Genomic DNA, 23,579 nt, shown 5'->3' with positions numbered 1-23,579 from the left:
ATGAAAAGTTTCTTCGTACAAATGGATAATAAAATGATGAATCATAAATCATCTATGTGATTAAAGGCATCTCTCTAAGATTATGAGACTAAAAGTAATCAGATTGACTTATAGCTCAGTGAAGATCTATACCAACCTCACTCATTTTATTCTGACACTTAATTGGTGTCTCACAACAGCCACCGAAGCTACAATTACCTTCTTTGGCAGAAGTAGAAGAACTCTTATTTGAGTTTTGACTACTAGTCCTCCTATTTTATTAAAACCTCCTGTCTTTCAGATGTCTGTCTGTGAAAAAACACTGCAGTCTGCTTTTGTTTGCCTCTCTGTTTGGGAGTTTGTTTTTGTCATAAATACTCCTTGCTGGTTGATATGCTAATCCTCCATTTAGCACAGAATTCTGAATAATTCATGTCACATACTATATGAAACACTTGCTCCTTGAAAGAATAACTAAATGCATACATGTGCATTAATATTTTTTAAAAGCTGACATATTTAACAAAGGCAAGAAACTTTAATCAAATGGACATTTACTAAATGACAAATTGTCCTTATAAGTGACAGCGACATGCAAACAGAGGGTTAATGAACACTTTAAATTAGTCTTTCTACTGGCAACTTGAGTCCATTTAGAAAGTTTGGTAGCCTATAAAGATGATTGTATACATGTTTGTTTTCTTGTTTTATATTGACATTTCCCAAGAAATAAGTATGTAGACTTTCCCTATAAGAGTTGTAATAAGAATCATGATTTATAAATTAACTCTGACAAATTCCAATTTGGAGTTAGAAGAGGGATCATTTAGAGGATGAATTCATTTAGTTAGAATTCGGGCCATTTTGAGTAGGTTGGGCTTAATTAATGCAGAAGATGAAGAAGCCACAGAGGACAATAGTCAGAGTGTCATTTTAAATGTTTGAGTTTTATGAAGATGTGCTACAAAGGGAGAGGACCACAGCCTATGAGAATGGAAAGATGGAATCCAAGAAGACAGTAACAGGCATATCTGGGTCTGCAATGGGCACAGACTGTGAACAGAGGAGATGACACACAGCACGTCTGTGTTAAGATCATTGTAATGAGCTGAAGAGAGAGTAGGGACAAATGTCTAACTCTAAAGTTAGACTTCCTGGCTTGAATTTGATAAATGCCTTCACTTAGACGTAGTAGACAACTCATCTTAAATCTCATTGTTTTATATAGAACAAGGTGATTATAAATGTTTGGAGGGACTAAATGTGCTAATGATTGTAAAACACTGGAACAATGCCTAATAAATAACGTGTGTGGAGACAGAAAGTCAGAAGATCCTTCCTCCATGAATAGTGCAAGATCAGACGAGAACTGAGGGTGAGACGTGTGAGAAGTCTAGTGAAGTAGGAGTGTGTCCTAAGAGAACAACCGACTTTTGATAATTTTGAGTTCGGGGCTTTCTATGATATGTACATATCTGTCATGGAAGGAGTAGATAGGATCAATCTAAAGGCAACGAAAGCGCCAGAAAGTGGTCTTCCCTTATACGAGCACTGAATTTTCAAAAAGGCCTGAGATCACACAGAAAAATACTTAAAAAAGAAAGGAAAGAGAAATGGAGATTTCAAAATAAGCCAACACTTACTTTTCTATGTTTGGGCCCACAAATCCATGTGCAATTGGAGGATCATGCTGAAGAATTAATGATTTTTGTCCCTATACAATGTCTTTTTTTTTTCTCTTCTTATAGTTCTTTACTTAAACTCTATTTTATCTGATACTAGTTTGGCTCCCTGTGTTCTGCTTTTGTTTCCATTTGCATGGGGTCCATCCTTTCTTTCAATCAGTAGGCATCCTCAGAAGTGAGGTGAGTGTCTTGCAAGCAGCGCGTGGTCAGGCCCCATGGTTTTTATCTATTCAGCCACTCTGCACGTCTCAATTAGACAATGGAAATAATTTCCTTTCGAGGTAATTATTGGTGGGTAGGACTGACCTCTGCCATGGCATTGCTTTGTTGCAGTAGTAAACATTTGTCTTCTTCCTCTCTTCCTTTCTTCTGAATCAGATGGATTTTTTGTTTGTTTTCTTGTTTGTTCTATGGTGATGTTTTGACTATTTACATTTTATGTTTTCACTTTATATTCTTGCTGTGTATTCACCATGACTCACCATGAGGCTTTCTTAAATCATCTTATAATTATAACAAGCTTTTTCTTTTTTCTTTTTCTTTTCTTTTTTTTTTTTTTTTTTTTTACAATTTAACCTCACTCTCACAAAAATGAAACATTTTAGTGGCTTTTATTTATGTGTCAAACTTCATCACAAATATTTATCTTTGTAGAATGTATTGTAATTTAAGATTTTTCTGAGACAAACTTGAATACTAGATTGCAGTAGTATACCTGCATCCTGAATCAATGATTAGCTTTGGGAGGGATCAGAGCCCTTGTGCGCGAGGTGCAAAACCAGAGACAGTCTACTGACCAAGTACTGACCTAGTACTTGTGCAATGGGGTCAACTTGGATCTAGAAGCTGTGTGTGCAAAAAAGCGAATGGTTGTTTTGCCTATAGATGGTACCCCGAAGTTAAAGCTGCAGGGGCCAGCATTTCAGTGATGAGCATGAAATTTGAGAGCACTGAAGCTACCTGCATGGGATGTGCTCAGAGCCTAAGTCTAAAGGCTTTTATTAAGAGCCTGGCCCCATCTGGCCTGGCCTACACAAAGTAGGGACCTATATTAATTGGAAACAATTGTTGTTGGGGTTCAAGGCTGCAAATGCATGCCGATGTTGGGTCGTGTATCAGAAGTGACTTGCCTGGGCCTGAGATATTTAAATCATGCCTTTTATATAAGGAAAGCCTGGCATTGAATCCTCAAATTCACTCTGGAGACTGTGACCAGAGGAACCAGCCTAGCCCTTAGACAGTCTTAGAGACTAGGCTTACAAGGAAAGATCTGTTTCCTAGAGTAATTAGGTATGACCTGACATTTGGAGCTGTGAGGAGCCAGTTTAGGAGCCATGGATTTGTCTGTCAAGGGAGCAGGTTGGAGGCTCAATCCACAGTTACTGACCAAGAGTCTAGAGCCATAAGCTTTTTCTGTGTCTTGCTGAAATCCAAGGCAAATTCTAACCCTTACTCACTTTACCCTTTTACATCACCATGGAGGGTCTCTCCATAGTACACTCCCTGGAGTTGAGTAAGAGGTGGCAGTGCCCTCTTCCATGTGTATTCCATGTGTATCTTATTGTTATGTTATACTTAGGTTAAATAATCTCTCACTTGGTTTTCTTAGCTTTCATGAATATAACTCGGAAAGTTGTTCGAATTAGTGTTTCTGCAAAGGGACCAGTCCTGGGATGTATTATTCACCTATCTTCCTGAAGTCTCTCCTCTGTACATGTACATAAAACACTTTTAACCACACCTGGCACAAAATGAACAATAAATGTCAACTATTAGCTTTAGCTATATTACTCTGCATATTGAATTTAATACATTTTCTTTGAGTACCTTCTGTACACAGTTTGCTAAGTGAGGAAAGTGTAGCAATGAGTGGAAAGCAGGCATGACCCTGAATTCTTGTACCTCCGATGGTCTCCTTAATGAGCGGTTATAACAGAAGGGGTGTCTGTTTTGTTTGAAAAGAGGACCAACAAGACCACATATTTTAAAAACTTACGGGGCTAAGAGATTACGCAGCTTTGTGAAAGAGGTGATATTTAAACTCATATTGGAACAAGAGCAACAAATTATAAGACCAAAAAGTATATCTCTTATGTGTATTAATTTGTGCAATGTGTGTGTGTGTGTGTGTGTGTGTGTGTGTGTGTGTGTCTGTGTGTCTGTGTGTCTGTGTGTCTGTGTGTGTCTGTGTGTCTGTGTGTTATGGGAAAAGAGTAAAAGAATGTTTTTGAGAAAGCAAGGCCAATGAGATAGCTCAATGGGTAAAACCTTGCCACACATACCTGATGCCCTGAGTTGGATTCCCAGAATCTTTTGGATGACTTTTGCTCTTACATAGTTCTTGAGTTCAATCCCCAGCACCTCCGTCAAGTGGCTCACAACCTATAATTCTAATTCCAGGGAATCCAGCATCCTCATCTGGCATTACATTAATGTACACAAACCACACACAGATACATATACACATAATTTAAAATAAAAAATAAAATCTTTTTTCAATATTTTCTCAACCTAAAGATAACATATTCCTATCCTTATTGCCATAAATTTTCCCTTTGGACTGTGTTTTGATAAAATAATGAGAATCTTTAAGAAAAAGAAACATTTTGGAAAAGAGAAAAGTTATTTGATGGCAGCAGTTAGAAAAAGAAAGACTTGAGAACGAGGGCAGTAAATTGTATCCTGAAATCAGTTGGACAATGCAATGATGGGTCATCTTTGTGTTGAACATTTAATCAGAAAGATTTGTTTTAAAGATAACTATATACATTTTACTCTTTCCATTAGGTTATAATAACTTTATGTTCCCCGTGAAGAGTGACTGCGCAGTACAAACTACTGAATCCAATTCATGCTATTGACCAAAGACACAAGTGTCCCATCTCCCATCCTAGATAAGAGTGACACCAATTTCAGAACCTCCCTTAAAGGGAAATGGACCACAGATACAATCATCTCTCCCACCACGTATTATTGTATTTTGTTTTTGGTTTTGGTGTTTTGAAATGGAAATTTCTGGTTTCTTTGGAAACTCAGTTGTGTGATGTCATGTTTTTCTGGAAGCTGTTTTATGAGAGGATATTTTGCTAAAGCAGACATGTGAGAGGATGTTTTGCTGAGAATAGACATGTGGTGTTTTCCCAGAAGCAGTCTTGTGAAAGAGAATGTGAAGAGGACACTCTTGCTGTGGTTAACCTTGTAACACTTTGCTGGTCTTCTGGTCTTCTCTGGTGATGTTCTTGCATTGGTACACCTTGTAACACTTTACTGGTTTTCACTGATCTTTGTTTATTGTGGCTTCATAGAGAGAAAGTGTCAAAGAACTTCTTGTGGTATTCCGGCTACTTCTCAATGCTTCTGCAAGGCTCCACTGCTCTTCAATACAGGATTTCTCGGAATAGTTCTAAATTTTACTTTTTAGATTGAGCTGGCCTCAAACTCAGATATCCACTTACCTCTGCTGCCCCCAGAATATAAGGCTTAAAGGCATGTGACACCATGTCTGATACTATTCCATTCTCATTCTTGTAAAAACAGTACATTAGACTGAGTGAGTTATAAAGAAAGATGTTTGTTTGACTCATGAATCTGGAGCTCTAAGGTAGAAGGTCCACAGTATAGCACTCCCCCTATTGACTTCACAAAGACTTCAATCTTTAAATATCAGAAATTAAGTTTCTATAATTTTAATACCTCATATGGCAAATTAAAGTTCAATTTAATTTGAGAAACATAAGTGAAACATATATAAATCCCAACATATTAATACCTGACTACAGTCAAATGGACAAAAAATTTCCTCATTAAAAGTTTAAATTTTTAATTAGGTTGGTTTAGGGATCTTTGTCGAGGACTTTCTTAGGTTTTAATTGTTATTATGTGTTTGTTCAGGTTGTTTTAAGACTTTTTTTTAAAAAATCAGGTCATGTTATATATTCCAGTGTGCTGAATAGTTTTATGCCAACTTGACACAAGCTAGCACCATCTGAAAAAAAAAAAGAGAGAGAAAGAGAGAAAGAGAGAGAGAATCTTGAAAAAAAATGCTTCAGTAAGATTAATGGAGAGGGCCTAGCCCACTGTGTGTGGTGTTATCCTTGAGATGTTAGTCTTAGGTTCTATAAGAAAGCAGGCTGATCAAGCTATAATTAGAAAACCAAGAAGCAGCATTCTTCCATGGCATCTTCATCAGCATCAAGCTCCAGGTCTCTTCCCTGTTTGTATTCCTGTCCTGACTTCTTTCAGTGATGAACACTTGTAAGCCTAAGCCAAACAAGCTCTTCCTCCCTCAAGTTTCCTTTGTCATGGTGTTTCATCACAACAATAGAAACCTTAACTAGGATAGAAATTGGTACCAGGACCTTGGTATTGTTGTGACATGTGTCTAAGTTGTTTTGTTGTCCATGTTGTTTTGGAAGGATTGTGGAAGGACTTGGAAACTTTGGGCTAGAAAAGTTGTTGGGTGTTGAGTGTTAGTTCAGTGAGCTGATCTGTTGGAACTTAGGAAATAGAGTTTTGAGAGTAATGCAGACCATGGAGAATTATATGTGTATATTACCTCCTGGCCTTCATTGTATTGTTTAGTTTATGTTTGCCTTTGTGCCAAAAAAAAAAAAAAGAAAATGCGGTTTTTAAAAAAAAAATCAAAAAAGCCCAAATAGTAAAGCTTTGCAAAGGAAAGCAAACCTTCTGTCCCCACAGATTCCTATTTCATCTTCCTTGTTGATGTACACTCTCCTGGTTAGCCAGTAATTTTAAAGAAACATAAAATATTTTTTTTCTTGATTAGTAATAGTGTAGAAACTTAAAAGAACAATTTTAGGCAGCGAAAGTCTTTTTATTGAAATTTACTACTATGTATAAAATACCTAACAAGGTGATTGATAGGCTCACAAACCCCGTCAGTATTTGCTTTATTCTTTCATTTCTATGCAAATCACAGCCTAATGTCTGTATAAATCTGTTCTTCAATGTCTTTAATTATTAACAGATTAATTTTTGAAATCTTGTTGGATCTTGTTTGATATGAATTACTGCCTTGAATCTCATAACAACCTTCAGGCCAGGTATGATAAATGTCTCTTTCTCCAGACTAGAAATCAGACCATGTATACTTTATTTAGTGGTTTCCTAAAGATCACAGACTGTGATGATGGTCAGTTTTAATACTTAACTTCACACAGTCTAGAATCATCTGAGAAAGAGTCCTATGGGTATGTCTGTGGGAGATTGTCATAATTATGTGAATCGATGTAGGAAGACCCAACCTAAAAGCAAGTGGCACGGCTTCCTAGGTTTGGATCCCAAACTGTATAGGAGTATAAGAAATAAGCTGAGCAGTAAGTGTACATACATTAATATCCATTCTCTCTCTGCCCTTGACTGTGGATGTGACTAGTTGCTTCATATGCCTGCCTTAGCCTCCTCATGATGATGGACTACAGTAACCTCAAAGTTGCTTTCTTGGGAGTATTTTATCATAGCAATAGAAATAAAACTAGATTTTATTCCAATTTTTTTATTATTCTGTATTTATTTATAATATATAAAATTACAATAATTTTAATTATATTTTAATATCAAGAATAAATATATCTGTAATTATAAGCCTGTTGATGCTAATTAATAAATTTTAAATATATAATTTATTTATGATGTATCTATTCTATATTATTATTCTAATAAAAATAACATTGGTTCTGAGGAGGTGAGACCATTGTTGTGATGAATATATGTGTTTCTTATGCTACTTGATCTATTTTATGACTGGAGTTATGTGGAAAAGTTTGGAACTTTGGGTTAGAAAAGCTGTTAGTAGTCAAGGTTAATGTGCATTCCAGTGAGCCCTTGGAAGACAGTCATGTTATGAAGAATGTGGGGAGTAGAAGCCTTTCATGATGTTTCAGAGAACAAAGACTAAGTTAGAAGCCATTTAATCTGTGACTTGAAACTCTGAGTGAAACCGAAAATATAAACAATGGACTGAATCCATTTGACAGAGGATCCATCAGGCACTATGGTATTCGGGTTGGTGATGCCATTGTGGAGAAGCCTCGAGTGCTGCACTAGAACATTAAAAGAGTGTTTTCACAGGGTCAGGACTCAGCAGTGGATAGAGCTGTGGTCCAAGAGGAGCCAGGATAGACCTTAAGGGGCTGGCTCCAAACTAGGCAGGCACTGTTATAAACACTATTCACATGGTACTGGTTTTGAAGCATGAAGCATGCATGACTGGGGGAGTCATGGAGAGTACCTGAGGTTAGGCACTGTGTGGCAGAGTTGGAATCCCTGCAGAGAGGCCCTGATGAACCACTGAATGAAGCTATAAAGGTGAATTTTCAATGGCAATAGAGACCCCAGGATATATGAAGTCATGGGGAAACCTGCAGATGTGGAATGGATCTGCACTAAGCCTGGAGGAGAAGCTGTGCTGTTCGGGTAGCAGGAGTGGAGGAGTAAGGCTTGATTTGATTTTTTGTTTTTTGGTTTTTTTTTTTAATTTCGAAGGCATTTAGAAGTAAGAGACTGTGAGCTCTCAGTATGTCTTAATTTTTGAAGGCTGGGGATTTTTAAATTTGGACTCTGTTTTATGTTATTGTATAAACAAGAATTTTACGGACAAGGGATAGGCGGTTATATCATAAAGGTGGTGTGTCCATGTGCTGAGTTAAAAAGGGAGTGGGTGTGATGGTTAGTTGTAGCTGCTCCCTTGACACAATCTAGAATTAACTGTAGACACGTCTACGTGGGATTGTACTGACTGTGTTAATGGATGTGAGGAGACACAATCTAAAAGTAGGGAGTGCCGTTGCCTAGGTTACAGGAGAGGAAGAAAACAGAACAGAAGTAAACATCTATTCATTCTCTCTGCTCTTAACTATGGATGAAATCTGAATGCTTCAGATTCCTGCCTTGACTTCCCCACGGTGATGCAATCCTGAGCTGAATAATCCTGAAGGGGGGAAAAAGTCCCTAAAGTGGCTTTTGTTGAAGTATTTTATCACAGCAACAGAAATGAAATCAAAACACAGGTTCCATACTTGAACCACAGAAATCTGTGTCACCTGTGCCTGAAATCCTTTCCCTCTGCTGCTTTTCCGAGTCACTGCCTGCTTTGAACTTGTTTGTTTAACGGCTCTCTTTTTTCATTATACATTTTTTAGACCAACGCTGATAAAAATTTCAGAACTGAGAATTATGAAGAACAGACTGAAATAGTCAAAACCATCATGCGAGATAGAACCTTGAGTTTTAATGCAAATTTAGCCTTAAAATTTTCAAACACTGAAGCACCTATAAAAGGAGTTGAAGAAGTCTTTCCAGAAAATAACACTTCAAAACCTAACAAATCTTCAGCTGGGTTTTAATTTTCGTATTTCAAGAAAGAAAATTTTCTACGATTCACATCTTATTTTTCGCAAACGGTAAGAACTGCATAAATTCATCTAAAGAATGTGATAGGACATGTTCCAAACTAAGCCTCTCTTTAAGGTAATAAGAAATGCAAGTAAACACAGCAAAGCTTCACTGAGATCTTTAGAATAGGAAGCAAACTGCCAAGGGCAGGGAACTCTCAGATGCTGGGTCTATGCGGTTGGCATGAGTATTGGTGACTTCTAAGCGTTTGGAGCATACTGTCTGACGAAGACCTAAATGTCCAGCCCCTATCTTTTCTTTCTTAATTGTAGACTCATTGTGTGGCCAGACATTTTCCTTAGAATATATATATATTTTCAATCAAATCAATCAAACAGAATCTTACCTTTGTGCATCTGAAAGCTCAACTGAGGGCATCAGCCTTAAACAATAAATAGAAAAGCAAAGAGAGTCGGCTATCCAGGCTTTAGAAATTGAGTGGTGCTATGGGGGGTTGGGGGAGAGAAAGGTAAATAGTTTTATAAGTAGAATACGTGCTAAATTTGGGAAACGTCACTATTAAAAAAAAAACTGGAAGAGGAGAAAATGTGGAAGTAAGGGGTGTAATGCCCTTGAATCTTGCTATTCAGTGTAGTCTATGGATTAGCATCACCTATATCAATGAAAAGTGAGACCCTCTGATTCCACCTAGACATGCTAAGTCAGAACTACATGAGAACAAGATACCAAGGGTGATCTGTTCAGTTTTTTCAACTTGATGAGCCCTACTCTCCAGAACCAGACAATTAACTGTGTCAAATGTGCTAATGGGTCAAACATGAGAATGATAACCACTTACCTTAGGATTACTAAGGTCCTTGGAAACCTTGCCCAAAATAGATTTGTCTTTGGCAGGGTTGCATAATGACTGAATTAGATTTAAGCGAGTGGTGGTAGCTCAGCGGTAGAGTGTCTCCATAGCATGTTTAAGGCTCTGAGTCATTTTCAACATATTCCTTCTCCTATTAAAAAATAGATTAAAGAGAAAATAGGGAAACAAGGAGTTGGGAATAGAATGTACAAAGAAGCTTTTCAGGCAATGTTGTGTCTAATGAGAACTAGAAAATGGATAGCAGCTGGTAAGACTCATAGGACCAAAATAAAAAAAGTTGGTTTTTTTATTGTTTTAAGATGAAAGAGAGAACTGATTTGGGTGAAAATGATCTAAGTTACTTTTGAAATCAGTTGAGCCAAAGAATATCATATCTATTTTATGCCAAATCCCACAATGCAGTTCCCCTTTTGACAGTAATTTAAAAAAAAAAAAAAAAAAAAAAAAAAAAAAAAAAAAAAAAGGACTCCTGATCCATTTTGCTCATCTTTGAAACTCCACTGAGAAGTAGCATGTAGCTCAGAAGACGAAGTACTCGTTATGGCTTCTGCTGTGTGAGATGAGTTTCTGTAAGTTTCTTGTTAGGTGTATTTATCCATGAGGGCTTAGAAGCCACACCAAAAAAAGTAGAGAGCATGTACCTTTAAATACAAAACATAGATCTTCAAACAAGATGTAGAACATTCTACCACCCAAAGAAAACCCATTGTGTCCTTCACAGTAAAGTTCCTATCAAGTGAGAAGCAACCACTGACCAGGTTTCTCCTGTGACAGCCCAGTTTTTGCTGTTACTATGAGGAGGATCATGCCATAGGCATTCCTTTGTGTAGAACTTCTTTTAATCACAAGAGACTTGAGATTACTTGTTCCATGTGTCAAGTAGTTTGTTTCTTTTGACTGATGACTCAAAATGCCTTTGTATGGACACAGCACTATCTACTTAAGAACTCCTCTGCTGATGGGTATTAGGGCTCTTTCCCATGGGAAGCTGCTATTCTGGGTCACACTGCTGTGAAATTCTGAAACAGATCCTTTGGTATGCATTTAAAAGTGGCATTGCAGATCGCAGGGGCCAAGGAGTGTTTAATTTTATGCGAAACTACCAGGCAGGTCAATCAAAGTGTCTGACCGACCATGTCTGAGAGTTTCATTTGCTGGACATCATCCCCAGCAACAGTTTAGGTTTACTCATTCTGATGTGGTCTTCTGTAGTAGTCACTGCTAAAATAATATTCCCCTGGCTAGTCAAGATATTATGGTTTGTTTGCATGATAGTGATAAAAGTCATAGCTCTCTTCTTCAACTGTTTCTCAACAAAGAAAAAGATGTTTCTGCATGTGAGAGGAACGGTTCAACTGGGGAGATTTGTCATGAGGAATCGGGACGTTGTGCTGACGACAACTTTCCTGGATGATGTCAAAGCTTTACCAGTTTCCTATGAAAAGGGAGAATATTTTGGATTTTTGGAAACCTATGGGACTCACTACAGTAGCTCTGGGTCCCTGGGAGGACTCTATGAACTGATCTATGTCTTGGATAAAACAGCCATGAGAGAGAAAGGTATGCTGAGAAATGGAATTCTAGCTACAAACGTGGTCCTCATTGAGTATCATTGATTTCATTACCCCCTTTCAGTAAACTCTTAAGACGAAATAACCTACTAATCTGTTCCTTTGAAAGAACATTTTTTCTGCCCTTTGGCATCTAACAGTCTATCAAATAGCTCATCGATGTCCACTTTGGATAATCTTGCTTGCTCCTGAACTACTCAATAGTATTACTGAGAAATGCACCAAATCATATTATAATGGAATGACTACTAGTGGGAATATAGTTTCTAAAGAAATATTATTTAAGATGTGGAAGAAAGTATGAGAAACAATTTACATAAATTATCTCTTAAGCCTCAGACTAGCTCAATTTATGTATGATAATTGTCTTTTATAGTATTCGTTGATGTTAGTAGGAACAAATTGTTCTAAATGTTGCCTTTGAGAGGAACAAAGAATCAATATTATAATACAAATATAATGTGTTAAAGCAAAGTTGAAAATTAGTTTTGCCTCATATGGTGGTCTTTCTAATCTTATGGAGGTAGTTCAGTTGAGGCCATATTGAATAAAACTTTGCTACACTCAAAACCATGGGGCAAAGGTAACATAATCCTTCACCCATGTGTCCTCTAGAATTGGGAGACACCTTGAGCCTAAAGATTCATCTAATTCTTTCTAGAATAAAGTAGATGTGCTGGAGAGATGGCTCAGAGTTTAAGAGCACTAGCTGTTCTTCTAGAGGTCATGAATTTAATTCCCAGCAACCAGGTGATAGTTCATAACCAGGTACATTGAGATCTGGTGCCCTCTTCTGGCAGGCAAGCATATATATATATATATATATATATATATATATATATATATATATACAAATCTAGAAGAAGACAAAGAAGGAGGACTAGGAGGAGGAGGAGGAGGAGGAGGGCTGGAGTAGAGAGATGGATCAGCAGTTAAGAGTACTGATTGCTCTTTCAGAGATCCTGAGTTTAATTTCCAGCAACCACATGGTGTCTCACAACCATCTGTAATGGGAGTCAATGCCCTCTTCTGTTGTGTCTGAAGACAACAGTAGTGCACTCATATTCAGAAAATAAATAAAAATAAATCTTTTTTTTTCAAAAAAGAAGAAAGTAGAAAGTAGGTCAGGTATAGCACTGTATGCCTGTAATTTCAGCTACTTAAAGAGCTAAGGTAAAAGGCTTGCTTAAGGCCAGAAGTTTGAAAGCATCTGGATATCACAGAAATACATTGTTTTATAAAAATAATAAAGTAAACTCAAAATGACTGTATTAATAAATCATAGCCATAGCCAGATGTCATAGCCATGCTTTTAGTCTCAGCACTTAGGAGGTAGAGAGATAGGAAGATCTCTATGAGTATTACGTCAGACTGGTCTTCAAAGAGAGTTTCAGAACAAGCAGGGCTATGTAGAGAGACCCATCCCAAAGGAAAAAAAACAGTCATTTTTGCTGTGAGTGATTAAAACTAGTTACACTATTTCTTAGATGACAGCACATCTCCTCTCCATCCTCACAATAACTGGATCTCCCTGTTGGAAAGAGATGCGTTGCTAAGATACACTTTCATAGCTTCTGTGTGCATCAAGGCCACAAGTGGAGACTGGGAAATGATGGTGATCCTAAGCTCAACATTCTCCCTTTATCAGTAAACATTTCACATGTAGACAGATAGTAGAGTCAAGTCAACTGCTCGTGCTACCTCAGTCTCATCTTAAGTGTATAGAGGCCTCCGCAGGGGCATGCAACATGAAGGTGATTGGCTCACTGTGCTGCCCATGGCTGTATGAGGTCTCTGTGAGTTCTACAAGTCAAAATGGATTAACAGAATGAGGAGCATAATAAGAACTGAACACCTGGAGGACAAGGGCTCAGCCAGGGTGATCAGAACACAGAGAACCCACCAGCCCACTTGTGTCTTCAAATCAAAGTTCTACAAATGAGATCCTCACTTCTGAGAAACTCGGAGCTACCTACTTAAATCTACATACCTCTGGCCTTCGAAAATGGTCACTGGGCTAGTCCAGTGCTTTTGAAGAGGAAACTGTATTTCTGTGCCTTATTTTATGTCATTTGCATATGGAAGGGTCCACTACGAAAATAAGCTCTCAGGGGTCACCCATTCTCCACACTCATTTCCAGAGTTCGGAGCTTCATGCTTCTTAAGGGTGAGTGTAAAGAATCTAGAATTCTTTCTTTCTGGCATTGTCTTCTTCCTTTATTTTTTTTTTTAATTTTTTTAATTCCTTAAATCCTCCCTCTTCCCTTCTCACTGGAAATGACACCAGATAATTCTTCATTTGTCCCTACAAGCCCACAAGAAATACATATTAGATGAATTAAACTCTAGATTAAGCTTAGTTTCCCTAAATAAAACATTGTGGCTTTCATAACAAATAATAATATGTGTATGTGTGCATGCATAGGAGAGCATCAAAAGAGAAATACCTGTACCTTAAAGGTATGGGTATTGTGGAAGGTCTATTTACCCTTAAAACAAAGGATCTGTTGAAATATAGTATATTATAATAAATTATAGACTTCAAGGAATCTAAGGATATAACTGCTTGGTTAGGCATAGGCCACAGTGAGTTAACTTCCATGATTGTTATTTGTGAGCATTCATAGTATCAGCCAAAAAAAATAAAAAATAAAAAAGTCGCCATATATTCAAATCATCTGTCCCAAACAAATGGGTACTGTTCTGTGATTCTGTAGAGTCAAATGAAAGTCAGTGATATTTCATAAGGTTAATATGAGAATTAATTTAGCTAACTCAGACAAGATGTTTAGAATGATGTCAGACATATAATAACCACTCAGTGCATGTTAGATACTGCTCTTTCCTTTGGGTATCACAAAAGATTCTACTAAAAACATGTTGGCTGACCTATATCCTTTTCCGGCAGGTGGTAAATATAATATGTCCTTTGCTACTAAGTTGACAAGCCAAGTAAAAGCATGCCACTAGATTCCAATAAAAAGACAAGGCAGGGAAGACATGTTATTACCTTTGAGTCAATAATGGTGTCTGCGAATCTACATATATTTGTATAAAATGGTAAAGTTAGAATTTATTTGTGATGCTAACCAAGAATATCAAATAACCTTCATATAAATCTGTAACACAGGTGTTGACCTGGAAGACATAAACCGGTGTCTTGGGTTTAAAGTGGATGTATCTCTGCACACTTCTCTAAAGACCATCTTAGAGGGAGCATCACTTACAGCAAATGCTAATCGGAGTGACTGCATAAAGATAAGGCATGGGCAAGTTGGTAAGTATGGGCTGGTTGGGTACAGTGAGACAGGCAGAGCCAAAAGCTAAGAGTATTGCCTCTTGTGACGTAATTGGCACTCCTTGTCATCTTCAGTTAGACATATCAGACTCACCCATGGATTTTGTGTTCCTGCAGTCACTATGAGCACAAGTAACCCACAGACACATATCTGTCAGTGTCATTGCTGTGCAAGAAAGGCATACAGTTCAAGGGGCTGCTACTCATGCATTGATTTGTGTATCTTTTGTGGCAATGACAGAAAACTAGGGGTGGAAAAGTGTGTTGATGACCAGTTTCTTTTTCCCCTTAATTTTTTCACAAGGTTTGAAATGGTCTAATATAGAATCTTGTGTCAAGTACTGAGAACAAGACCTAAATCATCATCCCAGAGTTACTTTCAAATTGGCTTCATTAGCTAACCTTTCCTCTGCACCCAAGCAGTGCAACATCTTTTGGGAACTCTAGACAAATTCGTTAATGTTTAACCTTCTCTTGTTAATGTTTAGCAAATGTATAAGCATGAAGGTATGCTGGAGCCATCCCGTCTTCCCCTAATTAGAAATACTTAAAATTATTTCTATTTAAAACATTTTTATTAAACTTTTTATATTAAATAAAAATGCTTCTGATTCATCTCTAAAGAGATGAAAACTATAGAAAAAAAAACCATTGTTTAAAGCATATCTACTTGTGAATATAATTGGCCCTAACAAAAGGAATCACCATCTTACACCATTGGGTTATTTGCATGACCTTAGGCTAGTCATTCCACCACATCATCTCAGATTTCTCATTTGTGCCAATGACAAAAGATAAACACAAATGTCTTGTGATTCTTCTTCAGTTCTAAAACTTCATGACTCTAAAAGTTATAGAAGTGTTTAGAGTGTTTTAGTTTAGAGAGAAACAAATAAAGGGGAAGAGGACTTGGGAGTAGAAACAAGTTTACTTTTATATACTTTTTAGACACTAATATTTCTATAATACCAAGTTAATTTAAAGCATGCTACACACAATAAAATTACGAAGAAAAAATTTTAAAAACATATAGAATACACCCAAAATCATGTTAATTTCTCTATATGTACTTATATTTATATAATGAGATATGTTATCAATCTATCTAGATCAATTGTACCACTGTTATTTTTCTAAAGAAACATGACAAAAATCTACAATTGACTATTGAGGGAAAAAAATGCCCTCATAGATTTTGGAGAGATTTATGTGAGTAATGTTTATAATAATAAATAATAAATTAAATATTTACAATAAGGTATCCTAAAAAGACATTAACACACACTTATCAAATACTATCTGAATAAGACCACACAGTTGCAAATGCTTCTTTCTTCACATTCTTCTTGTTCTTCTAGTAAACATCTCCCGTGATAACATCATAGATGATGTTATTTCATTCATAAGAGGAGGGACCAGGAAGCAAGCAATTCTCCTGAAGGAGAAGCTTCTTAGAGGAGCCAAGACGATTGATGTGACTGACTTCATCAACTGGGCCTCGTCCTTGGATGACGCTCCAGCTCTCATTAGTCAAAAGGTAAGGAATGATTCTTTTAAGACATAAGATCCTGTCCTTTTCTTACTACACATCCCAGTAGGTTCAGATAGCAGTTGCCTTTATAAGACAGAGGTGTCTGTATTCAGATGCCCTCATGTGGCTTTCACGGAAAGAAGAACAACAGAAAAGAAAGACATAGGATAGAGTCAAACAACTTGGGTAAATTCCTGCTGCTGTCTGTCATTCCCTGGGTAGGAGCCATTTCTGATTTCTATAACACTAAATTCTGCAGCTCTCCATGCATTCTTGAGAATTTATTAAGATTGTTCATAGTCTATAGCCCAGGTTGGCACAAACAGTCAATAAGAATGAATAGTTATCTTCAGTCAGCCTTTGACTCCCCTTGTCTTCTCTGGGTATCATGTATCACCTCCCACCCAGGTATCATGACTCATCTAAGAGTCATGAAATGGATGTTCACAATGCTATGACAAACATAAAACCAAAGATGAATAATTTTTGTGGTCAGAGAATCAATCCCCTGCTCTCTTTCTTATTTTCCAGTTGAGCTCGAATTCCTGAACTCAGTGATCCTCCTGCCTCAGCCTTTTGAGTAGCTGAAATTACAAACATGCTCCTTTTCTGATTTTATGTTTTGATTCTGTTTATGAAGCTGGGTCTAACTCTATAGCCTGGCTTGTATTGAACTCTCAGAAATCCTGCCTTAGCCTCCCAAGTGCTAGGGATACAGCTGTGAATCCCCAGACTTACCTTCTGCGAGAAGGTTGCAGACTATTGAAATCCTGATAGTCTGCAACCTTCTTCCTCTTGAAGGAGGTGGGGGGGGGATATCTTACCACTGTAAAGATATAAATTCTGTTGCTATTTGGCTGCATCTTTCCACTTATTTAAAAATGTTTCCCCCACACCAGTATTATTAGAAAGTAGTTTTTTACTGGCTTTTATAACTTACAATTTTCCATGTGTGCCTTATGGTTTCTCATTTCCTGTCAAATTTATCTTTGTTTACAATGTCAGTTTTATTACATTTTACAATTGCTGACAATTTTTGGTAGTACTTGTTTTTGAAGAGTTTCACTTCTTCACTCTATTTTATGGTCTTTAAAGAGTTAATTAGAGCCACTCAAACTATCTTACTTATAGCAACGAAGAACTCAGAAGCTGAAAATTGCAACCAATGTCTGTTACAGAACCGAAGCTTTTAGTAGATGTGCACACATCACTTCACATAAGGTGTAGTAGCTCAGAGTGTAACTCTAGCTGCTTGGAAGGCTAAACTAGGAGGACTTCAAGGTCAAGGTCCACCTAGTCACCTTGGAAAAACTCTGTCTTAAAATTGAAAATAGAGGTGGGAGGAGGAGGAAGGAAGGAAGAAAGGAAGGAAGATAGATGATATAGACAGTTAAGAGATGATAGACAGACAGACAGACAGACAGACAGACAGACAGATGATGTAAGCATGAATCCATGAGTTCAGCTAGAACAACAGCAACCAAAAAAGTCATTTCCCCTAATTAGACACAATGAAAAGTAAAAAAAAATTGGCTTGTGTGAGCAAATAAAATCAAAAGAAGTCCATTTGTTAAATATAAATTTTATTTCAATTCACTATCATGGATTCAGTAAATAAAAAATTTTAGCCAGAAGACTTTAAGTAAGGAAAGAATTGAAGACCCAGCAGATGACAGTCAAACTGGCTTGTTCTCTCAGCTCTGTAAACCAAGTTCAGCCTGGCCTTTACAAAGGGATCCAAGGCTGGTCTCTGGAAGGTTGTAAACAGTACAGCATGTTTTAGAGCTGGCAATTCATATCCGCAGGAATAAAGGCTCTACTGAAATGTCCCCACTGTATTCAGTAGAATATTCAAAGATACTTATCAGCTCAGTTAACACAGTGCTTCTGGCTAGGTCCAACACAGACTATATCCTGTTTACTATTCAGATCTTCAGATTAGTAAAGATTCTGTCCACTCTAGTCATCTAAGTTTCTTTCTCCACAAATTGAAAGCCTACTTAATTCACATCAATGTGCCACCTAAATAAATGGCAGCTGTATTGTCCCAAGCACCACTTTGTAAATATATCTTCTTACAGAGAACATTTCGAAAAGGAGAAATTGTTTTGTTTTGTTTTGTTTTGGGTTTTTTTTTGGTTAAATTTCCCTGGGTATTTTTTTAAATCCCCAAGGAGAAATAAAATACAATTAAATTTTACCTTCAAACACAGTATGATGACATCTACCTGTAATCTGTCTATTCATTAGGATGACATAGAAGAATGACAAGTTTAAGGTCAGTCTGGGCAACCTAATGAGACCTTGCCTCAAAGATAAAAATGGGTCTTCAGATACATCTCAATGGTAGAGCACTTGCCGAGCATAGACAAGAACCTATGGACCTATCCTCAACATCCTGGTGCCAGAAAACACACACACACACACCAAGCTTGACCTTGAAATAGATTCTAAGGAGTTTTGCTCTTATAAATCTTATGGAAGTGGAACTTTGAGTGATTCAATACTAATTTCATCGAGTAATTACAGTCTGTGATCAGTAGTTCTCCTTTAGGTAAGGAGGGGGGTTCTTTTGTCTGTAGACAACATGTCAAGCACTAGGGATGCTCTCAATACCAAAATAATTACCTTTCTACATAACCATATTAAACTCTACACACTCTCTCCCTACCACCCTAAACCACTTAATTGTATTTAATCCTCTGTAGCAAATTAATCGATCTGTGATCTACATACTTATGTTGCCAGATTCATCTTGGAAGAACAACCAGAAAGTCGCGTTATACTAAGTAAAACAATTGATGATTATAATGTTAGTGATATATATTGTTTCCTATACTATAGTGACAACAGTGGTACTATACTAAACAGAGCTTTCGATACCCCAATATCTACCTCTTAGCCTCTCTCCATACAGAGGATATAGGCTGGCCTGTTGTTTCCATATTTACTTGTGTCATAGTCTTCGACTTTCAGAAAGATGTTAATTATACTTTCAGCTTGCTTGTAACCTAGCACAAATATTCTACAGATCGTCTCCACAGACTAGCTGAACTTTGTTTTTTTTTTCCCCCTTGTATCCACTGTTACAATCAAATCCTTAAAATGTCAGCAGAGAGAAACTACATCTATTACAGATTACTAGAGAGATATGAAGCTTACAACCTCTGCCAAAGCAATAGCAGCTAGATGAGTATAGCTGTAATCTAATACACTGGCTTCCTGTAAGGTTTTGTTTTGCCATTATAAGAAACACGATTATGTAAGCCTGCTTCATTTTCTAAAAGGATGTTATGTAATACAATGTTCCCTTTATGGGAACTCATGGGAAATATTAGTCCTTAATCTCATTTTGATTCTCCTAGATTTCTCATATCCCTGGGACTGATGGATTCCATTGTGTGGTATTCAGTGAACTAGAAGATGTTACCACATTTGTGGCACACCTGGTGCAAATGGATGTGTTCTGGCTTGATTTGTATTCCCTGGCATCTCTTTTGCCCCTCAGCTCATCTGTCCTCAGCTTTCCCTTTTCACTTTCCCATGTCCCTCTACTACTCTTACCTTTGAATAGTCTACATTCAGGCTTTCCCGAATGCTGGGAGGAAGAATGAGTGTTGAACAGATCTACCACTTTGTTCTGTTATACAATCATGACATGCACTGAATGTCACTGACAGCCAGTGCCCTTATGGGCCAGATGTTAGCGCTGTGCAGGCTATAGCCATAATGGCAGAGTGAGCGATGTGTCTCTCTTGTATAAAGGTAAAAGGTAATTCTCATTCTATTATGAGACCACATTTGGTATACATTGATAATTATTTTTGGATGTCTGGAAGAGAGATATTAATGTGATTAATATTAAACTTGGTATTTTAGCAAGTTTCATGATAAACTGTGTCCACTTACACATATCTACAGTGAGAAGAGAGCTAGCGAGTATAGGAGAAAAACACAAAACTTTTTTTTACTTAATAGAAGACATACTTGGTCATAAAAGATGGGGTACGCAGAAAGGCTTGAGGGGCTACATGGGAACTCTCCTGTTTGCCTGTGGTAGTTTTGATGCCAGGATTCAGGCTTCTTTGAAACTGCCACTGCAGCATGACCTTCATCTTTATCTCTTTGAACACTGTTTAGATAATTGTGTCCAACCCGCTTCCTCCACGGCCCTCTATTCCTGTATCTTAGATTATCTGGCCTTGACTTTCTTTTGAAGGCAAAACAAGACAAATATCTTTTCTCAAAATCCAAAATAACTCTACCACATGCTTACCCTGTCTGTGCCAAGGTGGCAGAGTTGGGAAAGGGTTTCTTTCTTCTAAATAAGTAGAACAGAACTGAAATGGGAGTTAGGGTACTACATAACCAAAGCCATGCTAGTAGACACTTGGTTTGCCTTAGTAGTTCTTGACATATTCTGGATGTGAGCCCATTCTCCCTTAAAAGTGTTGCAAATAGCTTCTCCCACTTCAGGCTTCTTACTTCTTGATGATATGGTTGATAACATATGCCCTCTCTCATTCTATTTTTCTTTCAAGTGTAACCTCCATGATAGCAAGCATCAGGACTAATTTTCATCACTAGAGAAACCTCAAAGGTCAACATCATATCTAGCAATAAGCTTCTCCCAGCCAATGAATTAGTGTTGTCAGTGATTGAGTGAAGGGTGTTTTACAAGTTCTCTTGCAGAAAATGACATAAGATTAAATATTTTCTTTCTTACAGCTGTCCCCTATATATAACCTTGTTCCTGTGAAAATGAAAGATGCATTCATAAAGAAACAAAATTTGGAAAAAGCTATTGAAGAGTATATGAATGAATTCAGTGCTAAAAAGTGCCACCCATGTCAAAACGGAGGCACAGCAATTCTTCTGGATGGCCAGTGCCTGTGCTCCTGCCCAATCACGTTTAAGGGGATTGCCTGCGAAATCAGTAAACAAAAATAGCCTGCAGGTGAGATGAATGTATTTTGATATTACTAAGGACAAGAATATCTATCTCATGGTTAGTTAATATGAAAATTAGCTCTTTAATTACTTTTTAATGAACTCCCATGCTATATCACATCTAGTCTAGATGTGTTACTATTTATTGAGTAGTGAATGTTGACAAATTAGCCCTCATGTGCTCTTTGATACATGATAGGTAGGTAGGTAGATAGATAGATAGATAGATAGATAGATAGATAGATGATATAGAGATATCAAATTGTAGTTACTATATTACTCTCTCCCTCCCTCTCCCTTTCTTTTGTGCTTGTATTGCTTCCCTTCCTTTCTTTCCTTTCTTCTCTTAGTCTCCTGGTTATTGTAATTTATAGGCAGGATACAGATGTTTAATCCTGAACCCAAGTCAGTTAACATCTCTAGTGAAAGCTTTCTAATTTCCCTAGGAATTAATTCTCTGCTTAAGCATTTCCCTTCACTTTCCCTTGGTTATTGCAGTATACATTACCTTGACCTTTCCAGCAGGACATGAACAACATCTCCTAGTTTACAAATGTGCCTCACCTTTATGTGTTAAACATCACACTGTAGCCCAGCTGCCTGGACACTGGACTTCATCACAACAGATAAAAGGGGAAGGACATGTATGCATGAGTTTATGCACTCAAAGTTGAAGTCCTGTTCAACATTAAGATTTGACATCCTTTTGTTTTCTATAGGAAACAAAGCAAACCCTGGTTTACATGGAAGGGGAAAAAAGGGACAAAAAAAAAAAAATCCCAGGACTTTCCAACTTAGCATCCTACCCTGGAGCGAATCCTCACTGCCAAGTGGAAAGCAGCTTGCTTCATGGAAATCCTACCAACCTCTGATGTCGTCTCTGTTTTAGGTCTACAGTGCCTTTCTCCTCTCTTTAATGCCTATAATGCTTCCATTTTTTATTCCCTAATGAAGAGTCAGCAGTGAGATATGCCAGGACTGCCTTTTCCCACAGGCAATGCCAATCTCTCGCTAATAAAACAAAATTAAATTAAAAACAGAATGTTGTGCTAAAAGGCTTTAAGTAATTGCCAAGCTGCTTCGTATGATTAATATATTCCACCAGTCCCATTACCAAGTCTGTACCATGTAATTTAGCTCTTATTTACGTAGTTGTTTCATTTGCTTGTTCATTTATATGTGCATGCGCTCATTTGGCAGATGCCGAACACCTACCACATGCACAGGGCTCTGCTCATGTTAGGCTTTGATGTCCAACTTAACTCTAAGTGTCTGGTAGGAAGGGCTGCAGTATGGATACCAAAAGATTTAGGTTAGGTTAAATCTTGTGAAATGACCTCTGTTTTGCACAAACTCTAGGGGTGTGTGTGTGTGTGAGAGAGAGAGAGAGAGAGAGAGAGAGAGAGAGAGAGAGAAACAGACAGAGACAGAGAGAGACAGAGAGAGGAGGAGAGAAAGAGAGACAGAGGGAGAGGGAGAAGGAGATGGAGACAGAGAGACTAAGACAGAAACAAAGAGACAGAGACGGGGAGTGATGGAGAGAGAGAGAGGGAGAGTGGAAAAGAGAAATTAAGCATGCATGTGCACACACACACACACACACACACACACACACACACACGGAAGGCTGGAAACAACCTTGGTGCTGGTCTTTGCATGCCACCAAAGACAGGGTCATTGGCTCTTGCTCTGATTTGTGTTCAATTGTACAAGCCAGACCCAGCAGACTAGCTGTTCCTTGAGTTTCAGGGGAGTCTTCTGTCTCTGAGACCATTTCTCCATACGAGCTCTGGGGTTGTAGAGCCCCCCGACATGTGTCTAGCTGTTAGTGGGCTCCAGAGGCTCACTCTCAGGTCCTTGTGCTTACATAGAAAGTGCTTTTACACACTGAGCAACCTCCCTGGCCCTGAGAACTTTCGGTTTTTTGAAAAGTTCTAAAAGAAAGGAAAAGTAATGGGGCAAAGAGAGTAGAAAGAGGAGATAGAGAGATAGAAAAGAAGAGAATAAAGAAATGGGGGCGGTTCAAAATACTAAAAGGAAAATGCAAAGTCAGAATTAGCTATTGTATAATTACACATAAATATCACATAGCATGTCAATTTCAATGCTGTTCTTACAATTAAGTACTCCATACATCTCTAAATTTATATGTCTTTCAGTTCACAAATAAGTCTCAAAAATGTATGTGATTACTGAGTACATAAATTACTCACAGGCAAATAATTTCAAAGGTAAATTTTTAAATTACTGCTCAAGACTTTTAACAGAGAACAAAAATGTTGCTGGCTATGAGATGGGTTGTGACACAGATTAAGTTTGA

General features: G+C 37.6%; 1 protein-coding gene across 1 annotated transcript in view; it reads left to right on the top strand.

The window, feature by feature from the left end:
- C9 (complement C9) overlaps positions 1 to 22,301 on the top strand; it is a 46,208-nt gene extending 23,907 nt beyond the window's left edge. The window contains 6 exon segments of the mRNA XM_034523661.2: positions 8,825 to 9,085; positions 11,229 to 11,469; positions 14,611 to 14,757; positions 16,137 to 16,315; positions 21,038 to 21,266; positions 21,979 to 22,301. Coding sequence (XP_034379552.2) covers positions 8,825 to 9,085; positions 11,229 to 11,469; positions 14,611 to 14,757; positions 16,137 to 16,315; positions 21,038 to 21,259 — 1,050 coding nt within the window. The 3' untranslated portion in view covers positions 21,260 to 21,266; positions 21,979 to 22,301.
- The last annotated feature ends 1,278 nt before the right edge of the window (positions 22,302 to 23,579 follow it).

The sequence above is a fragment of the Arvicanthis niloticus genome, chromosome 19 (assembly GCF_011762505.2).
Source record: "Arvicanthis niloticus isolate mArvNil1 chromosome 19, mArvNil1.pat.X, whole genome shotgun sequence".
NCBI lineage: Eukaryota > Metazoa > Chordata > Mammalia > Rodentia > Muridae > Arvicanthis > Arvicanthis niloticus.
This window is presented reverse-complemented; position numbering and strand designations above follow the sequence as displayed.